This window comes from Wallemia mellicola (assembly GCF_000263375.1).
Source record: "Wallemia mellicola CBS 633.66 unplaced genomic scaffold WALSEscaffold_2, whole genome shotgun sequence".
Lineage (NCBI taxonomy): Eukaryota > Fungi > Basidiomycota > Wallemiomycetes > Wallemiales > Wallemiaceae > Wallemia > Wallemia mellicola.
The window spans coordinates 164,324-179,315 of NW_006531959.1; the positions used below are offsets into that span (position 1 = coordinate 164,324).

General features: G+C 42.2%; 9 protein-coding genes across 9 annotated transcripts; 4 read left to right on the forward strand and 5 right to left on the reverse strand.

Annotated features, from left to right (window-relative positions):
• Positions 1-8: 8 nt before the first annotated feature.
• Positions 9-753, forward strand: WALSEDRAFT_59259 (hypothetical protein; the record flags this gene model as incomplete). Its single annotated transcript, XM_006956164.1, has 1 exon — positions 9-753. A coding segment is annotated over one exon (701 nt), but the record flags the coding sequence as incomplete, so codon positions are not given.
• On the reverse strand, positions 753-1,899 carry WALSEDRAFT_56141 (hypothetical protein). Its single transcript, XM_006956165.1, has 5 exons — positions 1,861-1,899; positions 1,751-1,814; positions 1,634-1,705; positions 944-1,589; positions 753-917 (listed from the first exon to the last, which is right to left on the reverse strand). Exons 1-5 carry the CDS (start codon positions 1,868-1,870, stop codon positions 846-848), a joined length of 864 nt encoding a protein of 287 aa, XP_006956227.1. The 5' UTR covers positions 1,871-1,899; the 3' UTR covers positions 753-845.
• Positions 1,900-2,002: 103 nt separating this feature from the next.
• WALSEDRAFT_59260 (hypothetical protein) lies at positions 2,003-5,189 on the reverse strand. Its single transcript, XM_006956166.1, has 4 exons — positions 4,212-5,189; positions 3,446-4,165; positions 2,779-3,398; positions 2,003-2,734 (listed from the first exon to the last, which is right to left on the reverse strand). Exons 1-4 carry the CDS (start codon positions 5,179-5,181, stop codon positions 2,099-2,101), a joined length of 2,946 nt encoding a protein of 981 aa, XP_006956228.1. The 5' UTR covers positions 5,182-5,189; the 3' UTR covers positions 2,003-2,098.
• A 9-nt stretch (positions 5,190-5,198) lies between these two features.
• On the forward strand, positions 5,199-6,219 carry WALSEDRAFT_56143 (hypothetical protein; the record flags this gene model as incomplete). Its single annotated transcript, XM_006956167.1, has 5 exons — positions 5,199-5,568; positions 5,613-5,618; positions 5,667-5,704; positions 5,748-5,846; positions 5,891-6,219. Exons 1-5 carry the CDS (start codon positions 5,498-5,500, stop codon positions 6,217-6,219), a joined length of 543 nt encoding a protein of 180 aa, XP_006956229.1. The 5' UTR covers positions 5,199-5,497.
• Positions 6,191-7,397, forward strand: WALSEDRAFT_53349 (hypothetical protein). The gene is made up of 3 exons (XM_006956168.1): positions 6,191-6,517; positions 6,560-7,195; positions 7,239-7,397. Exons 1-3 carry the CDS (start codon positions 6,320-6,322, stop codon positions 7,326-7,328), a joined length of 924 nt encoding a protein of 307 aa, XP_006956230.1. The 5' UTR covers positions 6,191-6,319; the 3' UTR covers positions 7,329-7,397.
• Positions 7,398-7,427: 30 nt separating this feature from the next.
• On the forward strand, positions 7,428-12,205 carry WALSEDRAFT_67209 (hypothetical protein; the record flags this gene model as incomplete). Its single annotated transcript, XM_006956169.1, has 6 exons — positions 7,428-7,506; positions 7,553-7,819; positions 7,865-8,741; positions 8,785-10,919; positions 10,968-11,097; positions 11,142-12,205. The coding sequence occupies 6 exons, from the start codon at positions 7,428-7,430 to the stop codon at positions 11,662-11,664; spliced, it is 4,011 nt and encodes a 1,336-aa protein (XP_006956231.1). The 3' UTR covers positions 11,665-12,205.
• WALSEDRAFT_62227 (hypothetical protein) lies at positions 11,745-12,356 on the reverse strand (the record flags this gene model as incomplete). Its single annotated transcript, XM_006956170.1, has 3 exons — positions 11,745-12,066; positions 12,112-12,211; positions 12,263-12,356. The coding sequence occupies 3 exons, from the start codon at positions 12,354-12,356 to the stop codon at positions 11,745-11,747; spliced, it is 516 nt and encodes a 171-aa protein (XP_006956232.1).
• Positions 12,357-13,302: 946 nt separating this feature from the next.
• Positions 13,303-14,406, reverse strand: WALSEDRAFT_67211 (hypothetical protein). The gene is made up of 3 exons (XM_006956172.1): positions 14,104-14,406; positions 13,876-14,050; positions 13,303-13,830 (listed from the first exon to the last, which is right to left on the reverse strand). Exons 1-3 carry the CDS (start codon positions 14,272-14,274, stop codon positions 13,748-13,750), a joined length of 429 nt encoding a protein of 142 aa, XP_006956234.1. The 5' UTR covers positions 14,275-14,406; the 3' UTR covers positions 13,303-13,747.
• On the reverse strand, positions 13,303-14,888 carry WALSEDRAFT_59262 (hypothetical protein). Its single transcript, XM_006956171.1, has 2 exons — positions 14,455-14,888; positions 13,303-14,404 (listed from the first exon to the last, which is right to left on the reverse strand). Exons 1-2 carry the CDS (start codon positions 14,572-14,574, stop codon positions 14,327-14,329), a joined length of 198 nt encoding a protein of 65 aa, XP_006956233.1. The 5' UTR covers positions 14,575-14,888; the 3' UTR covers positions 13,303-14,326.
• Positions 14,889-14,992: the final 104 nt, after the last annotated feature.

The following is a 14,992-nucleotide window of genomic DNA, read 5'->3' on the forward strand; positions in this document are numbered from 1 at the left end:
AGCGACGACGATGGCAGCGAAACACAAAACGTTCGACGACTCAGAGGCAGCGCCTACAAACGCGGAGATTGATGCATTCACACCAGCGATCAAGCCAGAATTGCAGTACGAAGATAGCGAGAGCAGCGACGACGACGACGATCAGCCAGTCGAAGCCGTTTCTACTAAGCTATCGTCTATCGACCACCTTCGCCTTTCTAGAGAACATGAAGAGCGCAGGAAGACAGAGCAGCGAAAACTTAAAAATCAGCGCCAGACACTCAGGAAGCAACTTAAAGAAGAGAAGAGACGTAGGGATGATGCTATAGAAGCATCTACCAGTCTGGCCACACAGCAGTCAGACGAGAGCAGCGACGAAGAGCTCCCAGATAGGCTACCAACTGATATTCTCGAAGAAGCAGCCCGTTATGTCCCAAAATCACAAAGAAAAGATGAAGAAGAAGTCTCTCAACCGCGTAAAAAGTCTAGAAAATCACGTAAGGAGCAAATAATCGGCAACAAACTCATCAAATTGACGCAATCTTCGATTTCTACCAACCGAGCTGACGGCTTGCTTGGTGACGGCACAGGGAAGACACTCAAGAAGTACAACAAAGACATGCTAAATCGCAAGCGCAGAGACATCAGGAAACCAGCCCATATCACACACGCCAAGAGCCGTTCTGGTTTCAGACCAGCATTGCAATTTGCAAAATCAGAACAAGAATAAATAGTGTACATTAACAGTCCATATAAATTAATTTAGAGAATCGAAATCGCCAGAATCTGGGAGGCGTATTGAAAATTTGAATGTATGCTTGTCAAATTCCTCTAATTCCTCTTGTGTTGCTGAAGTAGAAGACTTACTAAGTCCTGCGGCTTTCCGTGAGGGCGCACTGAGTGACGAGCTTGACTTCGTAGTTGTTAAACCTGTATTTCTGGTGATCGTGTGAGGTTGCCTTACTGTATTGGATGCTGAAGGTGGATCAGTCGGTGATGGGCTAGATCGTAGTGTACTCTTCCTCGTCTTTCGCGGTGTGTTGTGTGACGGCTGGTGACCATTTGGCAGAGAGGAAGACTGTGAGGTATATTTTCGCCTGTTTGATGATCTCCTAGGAGCGAGGTTGGTGGAATGAGCATGGCCACGCTTGTGCTTGGCTTGGGCGTCCTCATCCTGAGAGTCCTCGTCTGGCTCGTAATCGTCATCGCTCATTTCTTCTCTCCGGTTTCTTTCTAGGACCCATTCAAGTTCAGAACCACCAACATCATGTATTGTTTCCTTTTCGTTAGCTCCAATCGACTTTGTATTCTCCCTATCAAATTCGACTTCTCCCTCAACTTCATCCTGGCTATGATTTTCATCGACATCCTCACTCTCAGTGTCCTCTATAACGATGACTTCTTTTCTAAAGGTTTTATTCTCCGGATTGTTCGTTGATTTCGGTGTCTTCTCTTTGGTCGGTGACATCACCGTTTCTGCACGCCTGAACGTGCCAGTCTTGGATGCAGGCGAGCTAACAGACTTGTCATGAGATACCGATCTACGTTTTTCAACCAAACGGCGCAGTCCCTCGATCTTCTTCCTATCATGATCCGTCAAAGGCTCGTCGCTAGGTTTCCATGAGAAGGAGTGATAATAAGAGACTTAACGTACTTGCGGGAAGGTGCTATAGTTGCCGCTGCTCTTTTCAGTCGTTCTTCAAAATCGTCTTGAGCTGCTGGTTGTCTATCAGGCTACTCAGTAAGGAAAGGAGTGCTATGACAAACTGACGGGGTTTTATTTACTTCTACATTAGTTTCAGTTTGCGGCGTCGCTGGTTGTCTCGCAAAATTGCCTAATTGGATATGAGATAAGACTACGGAAAAGCGCGTATATCTCACCAACGCCCATACTAAATAAGCTCAATATACCACCCTTAGCTTTTTTGGGCCTAGGATGCGCGGGTGATTGCTTAAACGGATTACTCATTATCGCTTATATTGCGTATACCGTATATAGTGATTATTTATTATGATGATCGTTTCGTCAAAGATATAAAATAAATATTGAATTACAATTAGAAGAGATATAAAATAATATATTGTCCGGGATAATAAAACTTAATGGTATAGAAATCTTTCATTTCCTACGATAACTCTGTTGGGCTTTTGGTGTCGTTATACGAGGTGCAGCAAGGTTGCGCCTTCCTACGCCCAATCTCGCAAACGATTCATTTGTTTTATTCGTCGATGTTGACGTGCAAGTTACAACAGAGTGAGCTGATGGGTTAAATCCTGAATTTAGTGCGCTCGTCCCATTAGCGTTTTTTAACATTCCATCAAATGGATGTCTGTGATCGTACGATGGTGCTAATACATTCGCTTGTAATGTCGGTGATTGCGGTTTAGGTGGTGAGTAGAGAATGTTTGATCCATTTACTGCTGTAGTTGGTGGCGATGATGGCGCTGATGTGGGACAAGCAGATGCGATCGAGGATGAACTTGTCGCATATGACGATCTTGTCAAGCTTGGTTCGCGTCCTGTTGATTCTATAGTAGTCGACTGATGGAGCATTATTCCGTTGAGGGATGTCGAACTCGTTGATCTTGTAGAAGGCGTTATCTTGCCAGTTTTACCGTGTGTTGTGGCGTTATCATCAACTATCTCCTCTTCTGTATCTTCGCCGCCACTAGAAGTAGGGAAAGCAGTGTCGTAACAATCATCGCACGCACGAGAAAGTTGATGTTCTCCTGCATCGTTGACGATGAGGAAATTCTACAAATATGTCAGATTAAATCATTTGATAAGGCCAAACTCACCCTCGTTGAACACTCATGACATACGACGTTACCGCACATTCTACAATGATGCTTACGTCGCATCCAATTGAAAGGCTCGGAGCAGCTCATACATACTAACGTTTTGGAATCCGGTACCCAAACTGGTGCAGCGTAATGCTCGAGTACTCTCAATTTAGTCTCAGATGTTGTCGATCTAGGCGACATTGGCTGCTCTTCGCGGACAACTTCCTGTTTATTCCAACGTAATCCATTGACTATAGCAGTAGCAGCTGCAGCTGCTGAAATGTCTCCTGTGAATGCGCTTTTCGTCCGCTCTCTGGATCTTGTTCTTGAGGCATGAGATGTAGGCACCTCCGCATAAGCATGTACTGATCTTCTACGCAACCTGTGCGATGTGTTCGTATCAGTGCTACGATTAGTTGGTGTGCTCGCGCCAGAAAATGGCGTAGAGAATGACAATGATGGTGATTTTAACGAATTCATTGTCGTATTCGTTGAATTTCCTCGACGTCTGATATAAGAATCTGGATCTAATGGAAATTGGTTATCGTCTATTTTTAATGTTCTGAATGCCGACAAGTAGTCATCCTTCGTGGATCTGATAGCATCCAACCAAGCATTGCGTTCCTCTTCAGATTCTAGCATAATTATTAGTTTATCGTAATTATTTTGTAAGGTAACTCACCTGCGTAAACATTGAATGACTTTTGAGAAGAAATAATTTGGAATGTTCTACCGTGTAGTTGTGGGTAGTCGTTGTCAATTGCTACAACAGTGACATCCTCCAGATCAAGCTTTCTATTGAATGTAAAGCATTGATTGAGAGTGGCAATATCGATTGGTCCAACTAAACGAGAATGTATGTTACTAGCTGTCTCTTCCTCGCTTGATATCGATGCAGATAGTGATGGTGGGGGTATGATATTTACAGGCATAGAAGATGAATGCTTATGACCTCTTCTACCGCTTGGTGCGCTGCTCGCCTGTAGATTATCTGACACACCCGTAGGCGTAGAAACTGGGAATACTAAGGATGATAATCTATGTGATGAATTCTGACGAGTACTTGGTCGGAGTGATTGGGTATGACTAAATGGAGAATTTTTAAACTCTGTGATTGAAGGTGTTGATGGCGGGCTAACAGGGTTGACAACATTGACGAGGTCACCCATAACTGAGCCAACACTGGAAGACGTTGGCGATGCGTATATCAAGCAATCATTAAGCAAGAAAAATGCCTTCACTTCCTCCTTTTTTCTTCCGATTTTGACCAGCCATCCAGACTTCACGTGTGTGCGACCTGGAGCTACAATAGGGAATGGGAGGCCAAATATGTTTTTTTGCAAAGTGAGCAATGATAGTGTGTGTTGGTATTGAGCAATGTGAGTCTCAAAAGTATCAGCAACTAGATGGCTTGTTAATTAGAATTATATAAATGAATAAAAACCCACCATCAGATACCAATTTGAGCGCACGCTGCAAGTTCTCAAACTCTTCACTCGTTTCGTCGGTGTATTTGAGAATCTGTGAAAGTAGCAACTTGTATCTAGGTACACGTTGCACAACAGCAAGCAGTTTGGAATTTATCCCAAGTCTGTTCCATTCTGAACCACCCTGGGCTGTTTTAACAATTGTGTATTGAGCATTTCTAATGAATGAACTGAACTCAGGTTTTGTACGCAGCAAGGAATTTATCTGCCGCTGACTATTTTCAAAATTGCGTATAAAAGGCGTGTATAATTTGAGGAATGGTAATAGGTTCAACAGTGTTGGCGCAAGTTGAATGTTAGCGCGTGTTTTTAGGTAATGATCTCTATGGTTATTGTTAGATGAAAGCAAGCTGCTTCCTGAAGGAGATGCAGGGTGTAGAGCCTCTGCGATCGTCGTCGATGTCTTCATCGAGTTGAAAGTAGTGACTGTTGTTGGATTTGTGTCTGTGGTCGTTTGTGCGGGTATCGGTGGTAAGCCGGGTAAAACTGCACATTCTAAACTCCGTAGAAGCTCTTTATTGGTATTGAGAATATGCTGAAAATGCGGGAAAAGCTGAGTCAAGAGCGCGTCATCACCCGACTGCTTCAAAGGTTGAACAAAGTGCGTCCAAATTAGTTCTAAATCCTTGACGTATAACCTCTCAGTCTCTAGTAGTTCGAGTATAGCTCTCCAACGCTTCTCAGCTCGTTCCTTCTTGTATGAGGTATATTTGCCACCTGAATGACGCTTCTGCTTCTGTGCAACAGGAAAAGAATATTGCTGTGGTTTGAAGCTCGCTTGCTCACCCTCGGGTAGAGACTCGAATGAACGGGTGGAACAGCTTGATATTCTGTTCTTATTTTTATAATTTGAAGGTATATATATTCTTGAATAAACGTTAGAAGGTGGTAGGGGGCGCGTCGAGCTCGATGGCGTTGAATCCCAAACCATCAATTTCGTGGTGCAGGCTCAAGCTACAATTGCTTGCGTCAGGGGTACTTGGGCATGATTTTTTAGTTTTATTTGCATAAGCCTTTTTAGGAAAGTTCTCAGTAAAGAATATACGAACTATTTATACAACACTGTCGCTGTCCTCCAAAGCCTGAGCAAATTTGCGAGAGTTGATTCACTTTTCTACATTTCTGAGGTTGTCTCAATTTGGAATATTTAAAGACTGGAATGAGACAAGGGTGATAAGATCGTGGATGTCCGCTAAATATAAGCTTTGAGCTATTTACCCACCAAGACCTTAGTTTCACCACCATAAATGCAAGAAAAGAGGGCCAAAGAGCAGGACGTTATTCAGCCAACTCTGAAACGTGGCCAGGCCTGCCTTTCGTGAGCGATTTTTTCTTGAATTTGACGTTACTGACCCCAGTTAGGTGCCGGTAAGCTGTATGAGCATCGCAATTTAGTATGCTAACCACTGATAACAGTAAGCTCAAGCTTAGGTGCTCTGCTGACAAGCCGACTTGTATGTACCCATGTGGGGGTTGATTTAACTAACGCGTCAAAAGGCAGACACTGCTACAAAACGCGTAGGGAATGCGTTTATGATAGCTCAGAGGCGCAAGAGATTATCAGACTGTTAAAAGCACAGCAACAGACTGAAAATGGTGGGTGAATTCTGATAGTATGAAAGATTTACAATGTTCTGCAGCTGCAGCGACTCAACGAGCTGTGTTCTACAGGCACAATCCGCCTGGAACCTCAATACAGTCATTTATAACGCAAGCACCGCAAACAGCACCAAATGCAGCGATGTCAACTGGTCAAAGCAGGGCATCGCCGAGCTACGCAAACTACGGCCAGCACCATGTGCAGCACTACGGGCAGCAATATCTTCCAGGAGCGCACGTTGGCGATTCTTACGTAATAAGACACGAAGAGGCCACATTGTTTGACCAAAATCTGCAGTACCTCAATCAAGGCTGCCAAAGCGACTATCAAGACGCTTACTATTTCCTTAATAATGCCCATATGCAGTAATATTTTGTACTTATTTAATTTTATTTTCCTCTATTCAGAAATCAGGCCACAATGATTATTATAAGAGAAGGCGTCTGTCGGGTTGGGAAGAACTACCAAGATGGAAGTTCTGCAATCGATTACTAGCAATTTAAATGCCAGCGCACTCATACCCCAAGCAGAGGTGCAAGGTGCAGATCTATACGCTGGACAGGACCTCAGCGGCTTGAACTTGCTTGAGAAAGCTTGGGTGAACTGGTACATCTGGTGGGGAAACCCTGTTATAGCGACGGGTGTTATGAGTTTCCTGATGCACGAAGTATGTTCAACCTCCTCTCTCGATCTTCTCTAACATATCTAGGTCGTTTACTTCGGACGCTCAATCCCATGGATCATTATCGATCATATTCCCTACTTTAGACAGTGGAAGTTACAGCCACACAAGATACCATCAGATTGGGATCAATGGCGCTGCACTTACCTCGTTTTGTTGCAGCATTTTACCATCGAATTGCCACAAATCTGGGGTTTCCATCCGTTAGCGGAGTATTTCGGTATGCTTACCTACCAAGTACCATTCCCATCAGTCTGGCAGATGGCTAAACAGATCGCTATCTTTTTTGTTTTCGAGGATACCTGGCACTTTGTCTTCCATAGAGCGTTACACTGGGGACCACTTTACAAGCGCATACACAAGCAACACCACGAGTTTAGTGCGCCATTTGGATTAGCAGCTGAATACGCACACCCTATCGAAGTTGGTCTCACTGGTTTCGGTACCGTTGGTGCACCTATCCTCTACGCAGCCTTCTTAGGTGAAATCCACATTGTCGGGGTTTACCTATGGATCACTTGTCGTTTATTCCAAGCTATTGACTCACACTCGGGCTACCACTTCCCATGGTCACTTAACAACTTCCTTCCTTTCTGGGCAGGTGCTGAGCATCACGACTACCACCACGAGAAGTTCACAGAGTGCTACTCAAGTAGTTTCAGAGTGAGTGTTTCCCTATCCGATTAACTATCTAACAAGCTTATAGCACTGGGATTGGCTCTTCGGAACCGACAAAAAGTACCACGCCTACAGAGCGAAGCAAGCAGCTCAAAAGAAGGCTAAGAAAGCCCAATAGTTCTGTATTTAAATTTTAGGGATATTGTATAGATCATAAACAGTTTTAATATTTGCATTTATTTATCTTCCTTTGTTTTGCTATCACCTCCATCATCAAATGAGTCTGGCAGCGAACAGATCGAGGCGGAAAACAGCGTCCGTAGATTTATACAACAGCAAGACAGGCGGTACCACGCGTGAGCGCTTATCGCTTCCTAATCCGTACAGCTAACCTTTCTCTAGAGGGTAGCGCGAGGAAATCGAAGAAAAGGAACCTTAACCCTAAGAGGGTATCAATACACGATATAGATTTCAATCAATCACTCATACAATCGCCCGTCGTTGATAGATTACACCATTCGATTATCGAGCAGCGAGTACCAACTCCAACGCTAGCAGAGAGGGCGTCAACCTTGAAGACACTTGCGCAGGATGCATTGAGCTTTTTACTCAGTCCAGTCGCCACGAAGAGTGATTCCCTAGTTCAGAGACGCTGGGAGACGTTTGAGTGTATGTGAAGGCAGCGCAACATTAGTGACACTGACAGATCGTTAGCATTCAAATCTAGCACCTTCACCAGTGGGAATTTCATTTCTATCGACCAGGTCCTCAGAGGACAGAACAGAACATCTGAAACTGCAATGACCATAGCACACGGTATAAGAATGTCAAACATCACGGCTTTCGCTTATATTATCAACCACCAGTCTGCCACAGTCGATTCAAATGGCGAAATAAGTCCATCGATCAACTTGAAAGAAGCTTGGCAGTCGTTCTTACCTTTTATAATTCCAGAAAGCAACAAGGTACACAAAAGACATGTGGATATGCTCATAGAGCTAGGTACACAGGTCTATAACCTTAAGCAGCTTATCGTATCACATACCCAGAAACAATCTGACGCATCCCGTCTTCAAGCTGAATCAGTGAAGGAACTAAAATTAGAATTGTTCAACTTCAAGGCGACTTTCAAGAACGTCGACAAGAAGAAGTTATCGAACAAGATTGAAACACACTTTTTGAAGAAGGCTAAAGATAGAGCCCAGAGTATTCTCCGCCTGCCGGTAGAATCTCTCAATAATGAGTATCCGTATGAGGAATTCAAAGATCTTGTGTTCAACTATGTCAACTCTATTTGGGATCAGGACGGATCAAACATCGCTGGCTCTCCAGGTAACGCTTCGCCTCATGGTAGCAGCGTCGAAGATGAAGAATTGACTGATGTCTTGAATGTGAGCAGGTTGCTCCAGCCGGATCAGTCACAGGGTGCTAAGGAACATCATACTCAACCACATCCCATCGGTGACACCTCAAATATGCCCCATCTTTTATCAGGTGATGATCAGAACTTGCATAACGAGATTGACGTTAATCTAGATCTTGATTCACATATAGATAATGTCAATGGGAGCATCTTCTCCGAACAACAAAGGTACGTCATTACTTCACGTATAACCCTCGTTAATACACCACAGCCAATCGGTAGCGCATTTGAAAGACTTCTTTGATGAACCGCCTCAGGGTGAATCAACATTCTTTTTACACAGCACACCAGACAGGCGTTCTCATCTGGGTGACTTTACTGAAGATCCCCTGAGGGAAGGCAGCATTTCCTTGCGGAGTGAGGGCCGTGGACCCATTAATATTGAACATTTGCTCAACCATCAGCACCATGTCAGCACTGATGCGGTCATAAATGCCAATGACGTTTTTGGTGATAATGCTACAGATGCTCAAACTATACCACATTTGTCTGACGGCTCATCCTCGCATAACAGATCTAGTGATCAGTCGATATCACCGAATAATCAAACGGTGAGCTCTTCGTCTAGTAGCGACACGAGTAATACGAAATTACGAGAGGCGCGAGATGGTGTATTAGGTGATATGGCAGATATTCTCGGGGGCAACATCAAGGACCAGTCTCTTTTATTACAGTCACGCCAAACTGGTAATGATCATGATGGTAATACAGGTGTTTCTACAACCCGGACGAGTTCTTCAATGCCTCCTCCATCAAACTCACAGAAGAACCTTGACAAGAGGATCTCGCTACAGAGTCTCAATACTGCTACACCCACCCTTAAGTATATTAAGGAGAAGATTGGAGGACGTACTAGACAATCTAAACGATTGGCGTTAATCACTGAACAGGCGCAAGATGGAGTTATTGAAGAGGCCGAGTTGAGACATCAACCATTGTCCCAAGTTATAGATGCTCCGTCTCATGTTGACGTTCAACTCAAAGGCACTGAACAGCGAAAGGTAAATCAAGAAGGAATGCAGAAAGAGGTTGAAGAAGCTCAAAGGGGAGAAGCTAATGAGATTCAAAAGAGAAGAGATAACGAAGCTCGCAACAAGGAAATTGAAGAGGAGCAACAGAGACTTAGTAATGAACGTAGGGAAGCTGAAGAAGAAGAAGTGAGACTTCGTCTTGAACAACAACGTCAGTCTGAAGAAGAGCGCATTCGTCATGAAGAACATCATGAGCGTGATCGACAAGCAAAAGATGAGATTCGTCGTCAAGCTGAAGCAGAACAGCTTGGGGTTGCACAAGAATCGGAGCAGGCTAAGATTCAAAATCAGCTTGAGTCTTCAGTTGATAACTCTCCCGTGGACGCATCAGAAGAACCTCATGCAGAACTATTCCCTGAAACAGTTGGTCCTTCTGATTACTGGAACCAGATAAACGAAGATCCATTACCATTTGCTAGTGAAGACTATGCTATAATGGAAGCTGCAGAAGGTTCAGACAATGGCGGTATGGGTAGAAGACCATCCTTAATGAGCTGGGTCGGTGGAAGCAGTGATAATACCCCAACTTCCAGACAACGTACAACAGAGAAACATGGTCGTCCACTTGATGCATCGTCACCATTAGGAACTTACGGCCAGCCTAGGATCATTGCACGTAAGAGTGTAAAGCTCAACAATAACAATCGTAGCCCTACTAGACGTGCTTCTAGACGTAACAAAAAGGCATATGATGGTTCATCTGAGGAGGAGAATAATGTAGTCTTACAATCACCTAATCAGGGTGTCGGTACACAAGACAACCGTGCTTCCGTAACAACTAACCCTGAAGAGAAGCTGATTGTTCGTGATATAACAGCAAAGAAAATAAGTAAGGATATTATCGAAATCTCTAGTGAATCAGATGATGAAGTCTACGAAAAAAGAGGAGAAGAGAAAGAAAATGATAATGATCATGACGCTGATGACAGGAATGCGGTAGAAAGTCAAGCTCCTTCCCAGTATGTCCCCTCATCACCAAGTTCTCGACGTGCGTCATCTGATGTTTCCCAAAACCAACAACGAAAGCAAAAAAATGTTCGGTTGGTCACTGATAGTGAGAGCGACGAAGAGGAAGATGAACAGACAGAAATCGATCAGCATAATAGGGTAAAGGTCCGACAAGCTCGGCAGAGGATTGAGAGAAAGAAGGCTGAATATGGTTTTAGTGCTTTCTCACAAATGGAAAAAGATAACTATGTGAGAACAAAAGGTTTATCGAAGACCAATCGTCCCCAGCTGTCGCAGAGAGAAACTACTAATAGTGGTAGAAGAGTTCGAGTCCCTATGAGAGCTTATGAGTCAGATTTGATTATACGTGAGTGAGCAATTGGATAATGTAAAGCTTTTTTGACTCTCTTCAAAGGATACGTTATCAACGAATACAGACTTGCAAGGAAATACGGCTCACATGCGATGTACGGAATGTACTCGCGTATGATAACTGATCATGGTTGGGGTGGAAGGTACAGTCAGATATTGCAAGACAGACATAAGTGAGTCTACTTTTCTATCCTATTTCTTTGCTAATAAACAAAAGTGTTGATATTAAAGACTATGTTTTTAAATACAGCTCGAATAAACTAAATAATATGGAAAAGCTCCACCCAGCCTTCCGCACAACTTATGGATGTCAAGACGCAGCATCTTATATGTTCTATGATGATACAGATTCAGATGAAGAAGCGGACGGTATGAAAGCAACGAATCAAACTCAGATAAAAAGAGAAGTTCAAAGGAGGTTTGGCAGTGTCGCCGAACTCGTAGAGAGACTTACACCTGGAGCTTCCACGCAACGTATCCCATCCATTCCGCCCCAAACTCATGTCACTGATTCAAATAACGATGTGGATTACGAAGAAGTGGACCAACTTGCGTCGGTTGAGCCTCATGAAAGATCTGATAGATTGCGTACTGTAACGTCGAATGCACGTTCGGGCACAAAGCGTCCTCGTTCGCTCCAAGAGTTTAACGAAACAAATGAAGAATACACAGAAGCACCACCAGTAAGAGGGAAAAGAAGAGCTATACCGGTTGGTAGGAACACAGGGAATGGAGACTAAGGTTAATAAGGTTCATAGAATTCTAGTTGTATATTGTATTATAAGCTATGTTTACTAAGTTAATTGTCTTTATAAATAATCTATGCGCTCTTCTGTGCATATTTCAGCTTGTGCAATTCTCGTGCGTCCCTCTCTGTAGTTCTCATCCAAAGTTCTGTGAGAGCTGAAAACCCCGCTGCGAGGATTGTACGTGTGCTAGCTGTATTACGGTAGAATAGCAAACATAAGACACTTAAGAGTAAGCCAAGTAATGGAGACCTAGGTTCGGGTACATGCCTCAATGCTGGGTGGCTTATCGTAATAAAGTCTCTCCCAGAGAGTGTGTTTAGCAGTGAGGGCACAGGGAAGAGTAGTGCTACGATGTTTAGGATAGTCCCTCTATTTCTGTATTGGAACAACAAACTGAAGGGCATTAGATAATAGAAAATGATATCAGAGCAAACCCACGAAGCAGCCTGTATAGATATGAGTGATAGTGTTATGATCCTATATAATCTATTGGAGTTCAAGTTACTGTCTTCTATTTCTTTGACAATTTGCGACTGTTCTGTCAAAAGTTAGAAAAAGTTAGAAAAACACCGAGAGAAGCAAAACGAACGATCCTCGTCTAATAAATGGCTCCCATCCTGGTCTATCTCTGCATCGAAATCAGGCATTTTGAAGATACTACGGGTGCGACTTCTGAGATTCATCTTGGTGGGAGATAAGAAAGGGATGACGACAGTATTTCTTATAGATACACATCCGTGAATATTTATATTCTTACTTTCCACTAAGAGCTTAGTAACTTTAGTTGAAAGTTTACTAATGACAGTAATAATGCCACTACGTACATCTATATAGAACTCCAGTCAACACGTTTATAGTTAAATGAAACAAATCAATTTTATACTCCCCCGAGGATACATGACATGACTTATTACTTCTTTCGACAATAGCTTTAAGTTCTCAAGGTCGTCATAGATTCAACAATGATCAATATTGCGTATGTCTAGATGTTATATTGTTTGAACAGTCAGATCACAATAGAGTTTGTGGTATACCAACCCTTAGCCTACTTGATAGAAATGTTATCTTATACACGTTTCTTATTGCATCTCCTTTTTTTTTACACAAGCGTGCACCAAGATGAACCTCTAATTGGCATCGTATATTATCTCTGATTATATATCCAATGTATTCTATACTTTGAGAAAGCTTGATCGTCATATTTATCAGAAGATATCTCTTGGTAGAGACAGAGACATCGGTGACGAAGTCCGGAGCAGCTGAAACAGTTATTTTGAGAGACATTGATAGCATTTGCTGAGAAGACTAACAGAAACAGAGAGAAAACATTCCAATTTTCAGCTCATCAGCTTACAGTGTCATTTATTTTGGGCCATTTTGATGCGTGCATTTTGTCTCTTCTGCAGTATTATGCAAAAACATATATAAACTGTTGCTCAATTACATGTAATTAACAAATTTACAAGGTTTTACTCCGCTATGTCGACGCACTTCCGAGAACTTACGTCAATCAGCTTACATCAGATTAGATTATATATCCCTGATGTAAAACACGCTAAAAAGAGAGAATATTATATTTAAAGATCCGAAATATTATTTATATAGGTCTCAATCGTCATTTTACTTCTTGAAATTGAGCGGTCATCACGAATTGACCAAGCTAACTCCAAAGGTGCTTTCACGGATAGGCTAATTCCTACGGAAGCGTATAAGTTAGCTGATATTAATCAGGCGTTACAATCAGGCTCCACGATTATGTGTACAGCCATGTGACTATACAAATCGCTGACATTTATACCAATCTATTATTCAATATATATAAAAACTATTTTGAAAAATATTGAGAGGATAGAAATGATAGGAAGTTCTTAAATATATCCATAGGTTTGTGCATAACAGATTACCATGCCATATCTGTCTTAGTTTACTACGAAGAGGACAGTACCACAGAACTTACCAACCCATTGAGTTATAAAACTTATCGTCTATTATATCTCAATTTCACACGTAATTTATAACTAAAGATGGTATTGATTCAACGCTCCCGCGATTCTTTGACATGAGTATAAAATCATTATGGGTTCTTGAGGATGGTGCAGCGTACGGTTTTGTTGTACTGTTTGATACAGCGCGTGTCGCTTGTTACATCAAGGTGTTCTGCATTAATTAGTTATGGAATTACTTCATATTCTTTATACTCACGGTTAGCATAGTTAATCCAAAGGTTATCCTTGTTCTTTCTGTTACAGAAGTTAGCCCCAAGATGAATTTGTGGTTGGTATGGAAGATCATCTCTAGCTGGAAGTCCAATGTATTGAGTACAATGATCACCGTAGATAGTGAAGGTGTTGTGGGTGCTAAATGGAGTTGTATGTTCCTAATAGCATCGTGATATATATTACATCAAATTTTCTCAAATTAGATACCTACTTTTGTGTTAACACTGACAGCAGCAGTGTTGGCATGATCAAGGCCTGACTTCCATGGGTCTTTGATGATGACTGTGAAGGAATTGTCGTCAACGTCACCATTACCGTCCGACCAGGTAGCGGTAGTACCAGCGATGATTGAGGCGATAGCGAGGAGACCAGTAAATTTCATTCTGATGAGTGGACTATGAAGTTAATGAGAAAAAGAAAGAATTATCTAGCTTTTATGTGCTCTCTTGACTCACAGCTTCGGTGGATTTCAAGGTTTTGAGGTACCGGAGTTCATGATTGTGCGGTGATTCATGTAAGGGACTTATTAAAAGTGACTTTATTTTCTAATAATAAGTTTTAAAGAACGTTCCGCTCCACTTGCTGTATTAACCGTTCCTGTACATCGTGCAACACCGCTCTCCCCGTGTAAAATATCAATTGAGAAATAATTAACCAAGCTCAAAAACGCAGACAGTACCATTGCTGTATTATTAATTGGATCATTTATGAAGTCATATATTCATACAGTAATTTTGACGTATGAACATGTGTACCATAGGGCTTTGGATGTATGTCAGTTTGGCGAAGACTGATGAAGCGTGAAGCAACCTCGTTGCATTAACTACATCCAGCTGATTATTCAGTATGGCTCGTAATTTTGTTAGAGGTCTTGTATTGTGTTCAAACACAATTAGAAACTCACTGCAATTCTCACTTTTTTTTAACTCTTGGAATAAGATAAAAGGCAATGTACAAATCAAAAGTATACTACGAGTTAGAATTCAATATGTGTTAATTATTATTATGGGAGGACGCATACAGTGCGAATAAACACATCTTTGTGGGAAGTAAAAAAAACATTCATTGTAATAACACTCCCGCGTTAGGCTACAATATAT

What these genes read in the sequence shown, in the direction of transcription:
- WALSEDRAFT_56141 (XM_006956165.1), bottom strand. An exon ending in GTAGAAGTAAATAAAACCCC is followed by an intron (nt 1,706 to 1,750) that starts GTCAGTTTGTCA and finishes GTAGCCTGATAG; the next exon opens with ACAACCAGCAGCTCAAGACG. An exon ending in ACTATAGCACCTTCCCGCAA is followed by an intron (nt 1,590 to 1,633) that starts GTACGTTAAGTC and finishes ATGGAAACCTAG; the next exon opens with CGACGAGCCTTTGACGGATC.
- WALSEDRAFT_59260 (XM_006956166.1), bottom strand. Translation starts at nt 5,181, where the DNA reads ATGGTTTGGGATTCAACGCCATCGAGCTCGACGCGCCCCCTACCACCT. An exon ending in GCTCAAATTGGTATCTGATG is followed by an intron (nt 4,166 to 4,211) that starts GTGGGTTTTTAT and finishes CAAGCCATCTAG; the next exon opens with TTGCTGATACTTTTGAGACT. An exon ending in GTCATTCAATGTTTACGCAG is followed by an intron (nt 3,399 to 3,445) that starts GTGAGTTACCTT and finishes TAATTATGCTAG; the next exon opens with AATCTGAAGAGGAACGCAAT.
- WALSEDRAFT_53349 (XM_006956168.1), top strand. Translation starts at nt 6,320, where the DNA reads ATGGAAGTTCTGCAATCGATTACTAGCAATTTAAATGCCAGCGCACTC. An exon ending in TGAGTTTCCTGATGCACGAA is followed by an intron (nt 6,518 to 6,559) that starts GTATGTTCAACC and finishes TAACATATCTAG; the next exon opens with GTCGTTTACTTCGGACGCTC. An exon ending in GCTACTCAAGTAGTTTCAGA is followed by an intron (nt 7,196 to 7,238) that starts GTGAGTGTTTCC and finishes ACAAGCTTATAG; the next exon opens with CACTGGGATTGGCTCTTCGG.
- WALSEDRAFT_67211 (XM_006956172.1), bottom strand. Translation starts at nt 14,274, where the DNA reads ATGAAATTTACTGGTCTCCTCGCTATCGCCTCAATCATCGCTGGTACT. An exon ending in CTGTCAGTGTTAACACAAAA is followed by an intron (nt 14,051 to 14,103) that starts GTAGGTATCTAA and finishes CGATGCTATTAG; the next exon opens with GAACATACAACTCCATTTAG. An exon ending in TTGGATTAACTATGCTAACC is followed by an intron (nt 13,831 to 13,875) that starts GTGAGTATAAAG and finishes TAATTAATGCAG; the next exon opens with AACACCTTGATGTAACAAGC.
- WALSEDRAFT_59262 (XM_006956171.1), bottom strand. Translation starts at nt 14,574, where the DNA reads ATGGTACTGTCTGCGTTTTTGAGCTTGGTTAATTATTTCTCAATTGAT. An exon ending in CAAGTGGAGCGGAACGTTCT is followed by an intron (nt 14,405 to 14,454) that starts TTAAAACTTATT and finishes AGTCCCTTACAT; the next exon opens with GAATCACCGCACAATCATGA.